Raw genomic sequence first — 13051 nt, 5'->3', positions numbered from 1 at the left:
GAATTTTACTGAAATAGATTTTAAGGACAAATGAATATTTAATGGATCTCATGGAAGGACTGATATTTTCATTGAGAGCAGGGATTCTTAACTTTTTCATGGATCCCTTTGGCAGACTGGTAAAACCAATGGACCCATTTCTCAGAATAATGTTTTCAATTGCATATAAAAATCTTTTTTCAAAGGATATCAATTATATAGAAATGCAGTTGTCAATTTTTTTAAGTTTATGGGAACTCATAGACTAGAAGAACCATTCAGTATGTACTCTGTTGGAGACACACTATGCAAAGCACTAATAAGGAGAGAAAGAATGTTTCTGATATGGGAAATCTCAAAGGAAGTGACATTTGAACTTTAAAAAAAAGGCCCGGTTTTCAATATGTTTGAGGCTTTTTAGGGAAAGGGGATAGTGTGAGGTGAGAAAATTAGAATTTGATTCTGTATTATTTTATGAGTAACTGACTTTGTCCTGTAATTTCCATGATTTTTTGTCTATGAAGTTAGTTCAAAGTTCAGCTGGGTTGTGATGAGTTAAGTTAAAAAAAAATCTAGCTCTCCTGCCCTAAGGAATTTTGATAATGTAGGCTAGCAATGATCCCCTTTTATCATGAGGCTAAGAAGTACTCGCTGTCTGAAGGCAGGTGCAAGATAGTGGCCCAGACTTTTGGATAGCAAACCAGACATCCTTGAAGGATAGAGAGCTTGGTGAAGTAAAGATATCAGGCCCAAATTCCCTTTATGTTTAGCTGACCTTGGAGAAAGGAAAAGTCAGTGACATTTCTCTCAGTTAGAAGGTTATTGAGCTTGCTGAAACTGATACCATGAAATGTGAAAATGTACTTAAGGGCTCAAGCATTCGTCAGATAAGAAGCCAAAAAAGGAATCCAGGATTCCCAAATAATTTGACTTGAGAAAGGATTCATCTGATTCTGATTCAGTAGGTATACTGTAAGTCTTCCATCTCTATCAGCCTATTGTGGATCTTCTAAATGTAATTTGATGTGTGACCTGACTTTGTTTACCTAGAGAGTCTGTTTAACTAGGTTTGTTTCCTTAGAGGATGTATGAGTTTATAATTCTATTTAAGTTTATTTAGCTTTTATGACATTGTAAGAAGCATAGGATGAATCTTTTTTAAAAATAATTTTATAGTCCAAAAAAGGTAGGAGATTGAAATATACAATTTAATTTAGGTCTTTATCTGTTATAATTTTCTCCATAAAACCTTTTCAGAAACTTCATTTGGAATTCAGAATTGTTTTCCTGAACTTATGCTTAAACATAATAAAAGTTCCATAATGTCTGCAATTTTGGTAAAAACAATTTGGTAAAAACAGCAGGTAGCTACTACATGAATTAACAAAGGTGATGTTTCTCTCCTAATAAAATGGTGGGTAATTTTGACTTATTATTAAAATCCTATGTGATTGCATCATCAGAATTTTGCTTAAGATTCTCTTGCCCTCTTGAGCTAGCTTTGCTTTTAATGTCTCAGTTCATGGGATCTTATGTGTCTGTCTTTTAAAAAAACTTTTTGAAATGTACTGTTTCCATCTTAGTATAGATGATAGAGAGCTTGCCAGGAAAACCTAGGTTCAAGTGTAGCTTCTGATGCTTACTGGCAGCATGATCCCTGGCAAGTTAATATTTGTGTTCTAGGTCAGTGATGTCAAATGCAACTAGAAATGGAGCCACTAATCCATATTTAAAGATCCTTTTTGTGTTTTTTCAGTCATGTGACTCCTCATGACCCCATTTAGGGTTTTCTTGGCAAAGATATTGGAATGGGTTGTTATTTCTTTTCCCAGTTCATTTACAGTATGGGGAACTGAGGCAAACAGGGTTAAGTGACTTGCTAAGGTTTACACAGCTAGTCTGAAGCCAGATTTGAACTTAGGAAGATGAGCCTTCCTGACATCAGACTTGGTACAGTAGTCACTGTACCACTAACTGCTCAATAAGGATGTAGATTGACTTCGTTTCATAATGTATTATCATCTATCCTGGGGTTTTTTGTTTGTTTTGTTAAACATTTCCTAATTACATTTTAACCTGCTACTGGCACTGGGCTGAAACCACAGCAAAATACCTGAGTGCTGCCTGAACTAGATTAAAATGTAATTAGGAAATATTTTAATAAAACAAAAACAAACAAAAATATAATACAACATAGATAATATTAATTTGTAGTTTTCTAAGTCAATCTGCAACCCTCAGGGATTCCTTTTGGTTTGAGTTTGACACTGTCTAAAGCATTTCAGAGAAGGTGCCAATCTAATTGGTAGCAGTACTTTCCTCCCCTTGAAGTTCCCTCTTTCAGTGAAATCATAGGTCTAGTCATCATCCCTATCCATCAAAAACTCTTAAGATCATGGTTAATTTTTTCCTTTCCTTTCTACTTTATTATCCAACTCTTTTTTATTCTGAATCATAAGCAGACACAAATCAGCATTCCCTGAGCAGCTTTTTTCACCTTTTCAAAGCTGACAAGGTAAATCAACTATTTATCAGAGGTTCTGCTTCTAGTAAGTATGAACAGGAACTACCCGATAGAAAATTAATTTCTTGGTATATGTGAGAGTTTCTTCAATACTATGAGGATGTTGATAGTATCATGGAGTAGAGATATTCAATCCATTTCCCTTCAGCAGTGCAGTGTCCACTACTAGTTCTCTTATTCATAAAATTTTGCTTTCTATGCAGAAGGAAATAATATTCTACAAAATTAAACTAGTTTTAAAAATCTTATTAGCATGATTCTAGTTATTCCAAGTACATATCACTTTTTCTTTCAATAAAATGAACATCTGCTAAGGCCCAGTAGTAGAGTTCATTTAATCCAAAAGGAAAAATTATATTCCATTTCTAGTATCAGTATGTTAACCCCTGACAAAGTTGTGAAGTTGATAGTTTGTCCTCAATGCTCATCATTCTAGTTTTGTCCTCACTTCCATCACCCCCACCCCGACTCACCATGGCTTGACTTTTCCTGACATGTCTTTCTATTTGAGAAAAATTTAATTCAAAACACATTTATTATCATTAAGTCAAGGGTGCTCACTATACTCCAGGCAGTTAGTGAGTGCTAGGGACCTAAGAAAAGGCAACAACTTAGCCCCTGCCATTAGAGTAGCACATGTTCTAATGGAGAGATACAAACAACGATGTACCTACAAGATAGATACAAAGTAAATGGAAGAGAATCTCAAACGTTGTCAGAATAATGGAAGTCACCAGTATTAAAGAGTATTAGGAAGGGCTTCTACTATATTGCAAACTGTGCTGGATAGTGATAGCATTTATTAAGCACTTTTATTAAGCACTTACTATCCAATATCTTTGCCAAGAAAACCACAAATGAGATCACAAAGAATAGGAGGTGACTGAAAAAAATGACTGAATGGTAACACGAGTTAAGCACTGTGGTCAGTCTGCAGATACAAATATAAGAAATCACAACAGAAATTGAAGGGAATATTTTTAGTTTCTTTTGTGTTCGAAGTAGGCAAAAATCACAAAGGTAGGCAGGTGGTGAAGTGGGGTATTGTGAGGTGGTATGATGTGGAGATGGCCTAGAAGTGGCATCTCGAGACCTGGTTCTCAACAAAATAAGGCAAAAGCTCATATATAAGACTTCAGCATCCAAAGTGGGGGAATTCAAAATTCCTGGGGAGTAAAGGAAGAGGAGGAGGACTAGTATACAAGCATCATGATCAAATAGCTCCACAGATAAAATCAGACATGATCCCTTTATCCATGGGAGATTACATTTTTTTGCAGGGATAAGACATAGCCAATAATTGATAGGCGATAGAATGTATTAATGTCTAGAAGAGGCTCACAGAGAGGGAGGGAAGAATTCAGGGAGAAAAGATCACTTCTTCCAAGGAGGGTATTGAGTGTCAACCTTTAAATGAAAAATGTTTGGTCTTCATAGTAGAGAAACTGAAACTACCATACATGACTTCTAAAAATTATCTCTATACAGTATGCATGCTAAAAATTTAGACCATTTTATACCTTCCTTTCTATATATAGCATATGGATGGCATGTGGATTATTCCTGTTTTTACAACTATGTAGAGAAAAGTAGTTCATTATGTTTGCTATATACCCAAGACCTAAGTGCATCCATAGAATGTATAACTCCTTACTCTTGTCTCAAATGATTATATGAATGCACTCAGTCCTACTGCTGTTTGTTTTAAACTGGCCAAGGTCAAGTCCATTATAAACTATAAATAGATACTTAATTTTGAGTTCTCTATCAGGGATGCATTACATGAAGGAAAAGGCCATTTTAAAGAAGGCAAGGAAGAAAAAAGTCTATTATATACAGTCCAAGAAAAAACCTCAAGTAAAATATTTGGGGTTTTAAAACTATAAAATAGTTTAAAAGGGGCCTCTTTATTCACTCAGAATCCAATTTTGAGAAGCAGCATTCTTTACCCAAATAAAATCTTTTCAGGGTTTTTTTTCCAAAAGTAGTGCCATACACTGCTGTAATCCCTGCAAAGTAGTCCTGGGCTTGAATTTTACTTAATAAATGCAGATTAGTTATATTAACTAATGTGGTTGTCTTTTTCATGTATAAGTAGTTTTTCCTTCTAAATAAATTAAACCTCACATTGTAAACTGGTGTTTTCCTTTTCTGGCTTCTTAAAAACTAAGGCTTTTGAATTTCGTTAAGTATATTAAATTGAGTAACACTGATCTTCATTAACCTGTTAGCTAATTCCTGCATATCTCAATGTCAATTGTACAGCTCTATTTTCCCTTCTAAACATAAAGGTAATTGCCAAACCTGTTGGTTTTACCTTTATAACATCCTTCCTACCTGCCTTTCCTTTGATAATTAATGGGGAAAGGACACTAGAATTAAGAGGATTAGGAAAGGTTTTCTATAAAAGTAAGATTTTACCTGAACTTGAAAGATGTCAAGGAAGCCATTCTGATGTGGATCTTCATCTCTCCCCATTTCAGTCCACCTGCCACTCAGTTGAAGATCTTCCTGAAGTGCAAATCTGAACATGTCACCTCTCCCATCTTCCATCAACTCCAGTGGCTCCCTAGCTTTTCCATGATCAAAGATAAAAGTCTCTGTTTGGTGTTTAAAGCCCTTCTTGATCATACTTTTCAAACTCCCTACCCTTTTACCTTTGTGGTTCTCTTACACCTTCCCATTCCCTTCTGCCCCTTTAATCTGTGATCCAGGGTGCTGGCCTCCTTGCTGTTTATTCTTCAGACATAATGGCTGCAAATCCAGGCATTTTCATTGGGTACAATTCATGCCTAGAATGTACCCCCATCTTTATCTCTATCTGCTGGCTTTCCTGACTTTTTAGTCCCATCTTTTATAAATATCTTTTCCTGGTCCCTCTTAATTTTAGCACCTTCTCTCAGATGATTATTTCCAATTTTTTTTTTGTATATAGTTGTTTGCATGTTATCTTCTCTCCCCCCATCCCATCAAATTGTGAGCTACCTAAGAACCAGAACATCTTTTGCTTTACTGTATCTCTTGTGCTTAGTTAGCACTGTTCCTAGCAAATAGTAAGCACACAGTATTTACTATCTGAGAAAAAAGAAAAGACATTCCTGGAATAAGGCCTTTTATTGTCATTATAACTGAATAGGTAGAGTAAAAAAAAAATAAGATACTGTTTGGGCTTACCAAGTGGGGCAAATAAGGCAAGTGGAAAGTACATTAAAGTGGCATATTAATTTTTTTCTTGTCAATTTAATCCTTCTACTAATGCATATCCATAATTCAACTGTAATCAAGAGACTCCCATGCCTTGAACATGGAGAAGCTGTGCTTGCCTAGGGTCAAAAGTTTGCAAGTGTCAAAGTAAGAACTTAAGCCCTGATTTTCCTGACTGAATTCCAATCCCCAGTCCAATAAAACACACCGTCTATATAAAATTAGAACTTTAGGATCCCTGTTTCTATCAAAATTCAGCTCAAAGGCCACCACTTGGTCATTCAGGTAGGGAATGGCAGAGCTAAGATTCCCATTCACAATCCCTGACTTTAAATTCAAGTTCTTTCCACTCTTACCCACTGTCCTATAGAATCAAGAGCTCACCAAATCAAATGAGGAGCTTAACACTTACAAACTTTCCTAGGTATAAATATTCTTCTGGGTGACAAATGATTCAGATGTATAAACAAGCATATACTTAGGAAAAACCACAACTTATGGCTTAAGGTAAAAATAAATTTAATATACAACAATCATACTGAATGCTTTTAATATATGAAGAAAAAATAGCTTCTCCTGCCTCTCTGCCCACCCTTATCATGATGCTGTATTCTTGAGATTTAAGTCCTTTCTATATGAATACAAGAAATTGATGTTCTATTCCAGGTTTCAAACAGAAAAATACCCAGAAACATTCACAAAACAAGGAAAGTGTCTTTGACTCTTTGGAAAGAATTCAGACTGGCTTTTTACCCACTTGTTTTCCTCCAACCTACCAGCAAATGACATTTTCCCTCAAAAACAAACACAAGTAGTACTCAGGTGAAAATAATTTTATCCTTCAATACATACTACATGAATGATAGCACTGTATTTTAAAAGTAAGTTGAAAAATTTCACGTTCCATTCTGTTTAGACACATTTCATTTTAATTTTTTCATGGGGAAACTATCAACAGATAAATGTATTCACTAAAATCTAATTTTCTTTTACTGTTATGGGAAAAGAGCATTTCTTCCCCACCCAAAAAGCTCTGCTCGCACTTATTTCCTAAACAACATAGGATTAGACAGACATGTAAAAGTTTTATTTACAATGTTTTTATAAAAAATTCAGCATGTTTCTATTTTTTTCAAAGTTGCAATATTTCAAAGGTGTTTTAAGACAGAAGTATTTGGAACACACCTGATTCAGTTCTCACAGCTAAGATTTCAAAGCTATGAGTGTGTGCTTTTTCCAAGCCCTTGAATGATTTTATGATTTTATATGTATATTATAGCTATATATAATGTGTGTATATTTTAAAATTAGGCCTTAGTGAAACTAAAGACCAGTTTAGATTTGGACAAAGCTCTGAGTTAACCTTGAACCATTAATTGCTTGTGTATTCAAGGTGCCAGCTTACGTGCATGCTTGTCTATGGAGATTATCCCAAAATGTCATATTTCCCTCTTTGCCTCCAACAGCCCTGAGCTATCCTATGCTCACAACTGTTTGACTATGATTCCACTGAAAGAGGACCTTCCCTCTTTGCTTTTTTAGTATTAAGCAGCATGAAAAGATGACTGACTAGTGCAATACTCATTTAGCCCCAGACGCTTAAGTGGGGACTTTTAAGTTCCTCACTAATAAGTAAGTAAACTGACTAGAAGGAACAAGCTGGTAAATGGGCCTCTTTGATGGCTATTTGCAAAAAGTTCATTTTTACCTTGATTATACGTAACAAGATTCAGCTTTGTCTAAGACCTAGTCCTGAAGAAGAAACAGATTTCTCAAAAGAGCATCCTTCTCATCCTGTTTTATTCTTAGCCAAAGAGAAGCTATGACAATTGCTATCAGCTCTAGCTCTAGGTTTAAAAGGCATTGTGCAAATGCTATGCTGGCTTGAAGGTATGACCTCACTGAAGGACTATTAGAAGGTAGTAACTGCTCCAGTGGGGGGGTGGGGAGGGGCGGAACATAAGCTAATGCAAGGTGGAATAAGTGGTTAACTATTTTGGAGGCCTAGAGGAGGCTGGACTTAATTGCAATATGCCAGAAATAAAGAAAAAAATCATTGAAAAGGCGCCAAGATGGGACTGAAATCTGCTCTGTTGTGCTCAATAGAAATGGATCAAAGTTAAAAAGGTAATTAATATTAAACTGTGGTAAGAAAAGGAAAAACCAGATAGTCATACTAAAAATTTATTGAGACTAAATGCTGTATTCAGAGGACCTCTCAGAAGATGGGCACAACCTCCTAAGTGAATAATGTAAATGAATGAGAAAGTAGGGGTAAGCATAAGTTTTTATAAGAAAATAATTTAAAAGCTATTAAGAGTGACTTGAAAAGGTAACAAGCAGCAGGTGGAAAGTTACCAATTGAAAATGCTTTTCTGTGGCAACTGATGCCAAGAGAATAAATTAAAAAGCATTTTTAAAAGACTTAAAAATGAGGAACATCTGCAGTAAGCCCAAGTGTGGGTGAAAAGATGTTCTAAAGCTGCCCATTCTAATTCTGCAGGCTAGAAATTATTCTTTATCAAATATTCAGACAACATTCTCTTATTTTTAATCTAAGGAAAGTATCACAGTATTAAATTAAATCTCAATATTCCCTTGGGGAAAGAGGAGTTCTCACCAGGGCTTTCCTATGCTTTTAAGGTTGGCCCCCATTAAATATAGCAATGCCAGCTTTCACTTGCTAACCTGGCCTTTGCCAGTGTCTCATTACTATCTCACTATTTTCTATGGGAATTCTTTTTTAAATACATCTTTTGGCCCACTTCCTCCTTCCAAAGCTGGAGAATGTAAATAGTTTCAAAGGGTTGAATAAGGCAATTATTGCCATATCTCTAAGTCCAAAATAAGCACCATAAAAATTCCATTTTTATCTTATCTCCATTGCTCAATTAATTCTGATGTCAAAATAAGTGTCAGTATTGCATACAACCCAACAGAAGAGAAGGTTGAACTGTAGTCATTGCATAGAGATGGGAAATGTGAGCATCCTGTTTCAGGATACTCTTCATACTCAGCAGGCTGTCTCTCTGCATTCTAACTAATCCAAAGGATTTCTGGATTAACTAATTCAAAGGCTAACCAATGAGGAGGATAGACATAAAGATGGTAGTTTAAAAGGACCAAGGATTCCATGAATTTCTGAAGAGTCAGATTACTAGCCAAAGTCTCTGTGGTTATGAGGATTTGGCAGTGCATGTTTTCTCTCTTAGCAGAGTTAATTTTCAAAGTTTAAAATAAAAAAAGCAAATTCTATCACCAATTCACTAAGGTTTTTTTTTATGGACGAAGTAATCAGAGAATGTGAGACAAAGTAAATTGTGGTTTTGGAAAGAAAGACATTCTGCTTGATCCCTTTCTTTCCTTGTTCCATTTTCCCTTTTAAATGATTTCTAGAGATTTATGCCAAATTGAGCCCAATGGATTGACTACTCTATCCATAGATTTACTGCCTACTCTATGTAGCTAGAAGATAATAAACATTGTAGTCTAAACATTTTAACCTGAACAAAATCCTAACTTTTTTCCTTAAAGGCTTACCACGAAAATGCTTAATGTTCTTTGGGTTTATTTGGGAAACAGTGTATAAGGCATCATAAAAAGAAACATGGGGATGGGAGGGCACTTGAGAGGTTTTTACATTAATGTTGAGATCTAAAATTTCCAGCATCATCTCAGTGGTTAACCTTTGACCAAAGCATCTAGTAAATATGTTAAACCTAATAGCAATGAATTAATAATACATTTTTGGTACAAATGATTTATAAACAACAGATGTCAGTTTGCACTAAAATTTAAAGAACTGTTTCAACTCAGTTTTTGTTTTAAAACAAAAGACTTTCTTGGGCTCCATTGTGTGCTGTTCTCTTTCCTATTATCACTGTGCTTTCTTGTTTCCAATTCCATTAGTTGCAATGAAATGAACTTTGGGAAAACCATTTGTGATTTCTTTTCCTGTAGGGTTCTCTTTTGTATCTTGTCGCAGAGGCTTTTTCCGGTATGTCTGTTGGACATGCAGATCAGGAAAAAATATAAAAGTATTTCAGTGAGAGAATGTCTATATCACTGTAACATCCCCCCAACAGTACTTAAAACATTTTTACTTCTTCACAATGACTCCAGTTGACTTTTTCCCTTTCCAAGCTTACTATAGATTATACTTCTTTATTCATAGAACTTTCTAAGTCAAATTGGCCTAATTTCTATCCTTTGCACACAATTTTCTATATTTTGCCTTCATGCAACACAACCTCCTCTATAGACCTCTGTAGAGCCTCTATAGGCTCCCTCTCTTTACCTCTGCTTTTTTGAACTCCTAGCTTCCTTTAAGCTCAAACTCAATAGCCATCTCCTACATGAGACCTATCTTGATTCCCCCCATTTGCTAGTATCCCTTCTTTACCACTCAAATTACCTTAGACATACTTTGTACAGATTTTATGTTTACTTATCTGTATACCTAGTGTTTCTTACCAATAGAATATAAGCTTCTTGAGATCATGAAATGTTTTATTTTTGTTTCTATCCCCAGAAGTTATATTACAGTACCTATGATTTATGAAGTTCTTAATAAATGCTGATTTAATGCACGAATGAACACAGAATTTCCTTTTATTTAAAGCTAGAATATCCTCCGAGCTCTGTTTATATATGACAATTAGATCTCTCATGTGACTATTGCTATAGCAATTATCTCTCCAGTAAGTGTAACCAGATTTTTGGACCCAAGGAGATCTGTCCATGCATGTTTGAATACCTCGTTATATAAGGGCGCAATGAAATGCTATTGAGGCTGTAGCAGGAAAAGTCAAGGTATTGGTCCTTACCTGAACTGGCTTGTGCCATTTCCCCACTACCCTGACCAAAATACAGGAGCTCCACCTGTAAAGGCTGAGCAAGGGAATTATTTTTAAGGCAGGCAAGGGTATCACCTAGGATTGAGAATGAAATCATATGCCTTGCTCACAAAAGGCTCTGGTCTAATTTGAGCCAGTGTAACCAATTCTAGCCGTTACTGGACTGTCCAATCTGCTTTTCTTTGTTCTTGGCCATGAAGTAGCAAAGTGAATGACTCTCTTAGCTCCCTTTGATATGATCAGCAACTTGACCTATTTCATGTGCAATTATCCCTAGAAAGTATCACTGGATACTTATCTTTTGTAGCTTACATTCAAAGGCAAATTTACCAAGCCAATTTCAAAGTGTTAGTTTCTTTATGATTTGGCAAAATTATAATGTCAACATACACAAGTAGAAAATAAGAAGGAATATTTATTTCTCTATTCAGAAAACAGTTGAATACAATTTCCAAAATTATTTGGTATGTCAAATTTATCTTTTTCTAATGCTCTTTATTTTTGCTCCACTCCTATAAAAGTAGATTAATTTAAAATTTCATTCACTTGTGATCCATGTACAAAGTACTAAAGTACAAAGCAAATATGATGTCAGGATGTAGAAATCTATTTTAAAAAGATAACATTGCTTACCCATCTAACAACACTTATTTTTAACTCACCTGAACATAAAAATTTAAGAATAAGATGACTAATGTGAGCATGTAGGAAGACTGGAAGATGAGACAGCCAAAAGGAAAACCACAAGGTATCACAACTGCACTCAGGGTGTGTGATATAGTTAGCACAAATTGGATCTGTTAAGAGTTACACAAAAATTAGAGCTATAAATGAATCAACTTTTGAGTCACATAAAATCTTCAAAATCATGAAGCTTGTTCCTTAAGTTTTTCTGAGTATAGCAAGACATATTAAAATAATTTCAACAATTCTTTTATCCTAGATAGAATATTTATAAATATATAACTGTCTATTATATGAAATATATGATGAATAATTAAATTATATTCCTTATAGTTATGATTCCATAAGTTGTGGGCCATAGGAAAAAGAATTCTGGATTTAGAATTGGAATTTGTTGTTCAGTTGTTTTCAGTTATGTCTGATTCTATATGACCCCATTTGGGATTTTCTTGGCAAAGGTACAAAAGTGGTTTGCCATTTACTTCTCTAACTCATTTTACACATATTGAAACTGAGGCGAACAGGGGTAAATTATTAGCCCAGGGTCACACAGCTAATAAGTCTGGGGTCAGATTTGAATGTAGGAGGATGCATCTTCCTGAATACAAACCTGACATACTATCCACTGTGCCACTTAACTGCCCTTCGAATTGAAGACCTGGTTTCAGATCCTGGCTCTGCCACTTAAATACCTGTGTTATCTTTCTGGGCTTTAGTTTTCTTTTATATAAAAGGAAGGAGTAAGACTGGATGATTTCTAATGTCTTCTCCAGCTCTAAATCTCTGATCCAAGGATTCCGTAAGAGTCATACCTTCTTTTTTTAAAATCTCACTTGTCTATTTACCGTAGAGAGAAAGTTGGTTTTAGCATCAAAAAGCCAGGTTTAAGCCCTGTCTTTGTCCAGAGGCAATTTACTTAAATCCTCATTGCCCATCGCACATCTTTAAGACTACAAATTACAAAGAAAGTGCCAATGTACATTGGTTGAGTCTTTTCTAAACCTCAAACCCCTTAAAACTGAAGACATTAAAATTGTTTCCCTTTCCCTCTCCAAAAGACTATGATTTCCTCCAAACCCCTTACAGTGAATGATAATGAGATTCTAATTATCTAATTTACAGGAGAAAAAAAAGAGATTTTAGCCTATAAATAAGTTTGAAAGTTTTCCTAGTGAAGCAATATGACATAACTGATAAAGAATCCTGGCCCTGAAGCTAGAAGTACTGGTTCTGCCAGGAATTATCTGTTTGACCTTGACCAGCTGCTTCACATAACATATGGCTATGTATGATGTTCTCCAATTATAAAATGAGGAAAATAGTCCATGGTAGTGTTCTCCATAGATCTTTTGAGTCTTAATATTTTAAAATATTATATAAACTTTATGTAATGAGAAACTTATTGTCTATTTCAAAGTAGCAGCTAATCCACTCTCCTCTGCTATATATACAAATATATACATAGGATATGTGTATACATATATACAAAGGATATTCTAATATACAAGGATTAGTTCTTTTAAAGTTAGCCATCAAAACTATGAGAGTTTAACAGGATAGAGATATCTTGGGTATCCTTTCCTCTTCCATGAAAGTATGTAGATTTTATCAAATGGCCTATGGGCCTATAAAAGGAAAAAAGTTGAAATAAGTATTCACGTACCAGTTGTGCCTGTGTGAGGTATTTCTTCCACCATAGATACTTGTGCATGGACGGAATTACTGAGAGTCCATAGTAGGAATACATTAGAATGTGGATAAAACTGTTCAGTGTTGGTCCAAAAAAACCTGTGAAAAGAACATG

General features: G+C 35.0%; 1 protein-coding gene across 6 annotated transcripts in view; it reads right to left on the bottom strand.

The window, feature by feature from the left end:
• Positions 1–6209: 6209 nt before the first annotated feature.
• The window catches only part of ELOVL2 (ELOVL fatty acid elongase 2), a 97997-nt gene continuing 91155 nt past the window's right edge, over positions 6210–13051 (bottom strand). For 5 of the 6 annotated variants that reach the window (XM_031946853.1, XM_031946852.1, XM_003760177.4 and 2 more), the window contains 3 exons: positions 12911–13035; positions 11226–11360; positions 6210–9710 (listed from right to left, as the gene is read on the bottom strand). In XM_031946853.1, coding sequence (XP_031802713.1) covers positions 9585–9710; positions 11226–11360; positions 12911–13035 — 386 coding nt within the window. In that variant the 3' untranslated portion in view covers positions 6210–9584. The remainder of the gene's footprint in view (positions 9711–11225; positions 11361–12910; positions 13036–13051) is intronic. The other variant, XM_031946849.1, reaches the window with a different exon arrangement.

Source organism: Sarcophilus harrisii, chromosome 1 (genome assembly GCF_902635505.1).
Source record: "Sarcophilus harrisii chromosome 1, mSarHar1.11, whole genome shotgun sequence".
NCBI classification, from domain to species: domain Eukaryota; kingdom Metazoa; phylum Chordata; class Mammalia; order Dasyuromorphia; family Dasyuridae; genus Sarcophilus; species Sarcophilus harrisii.
This window is presented reverse-complemented; position numbering and strand designations above follow the sequence as displayed.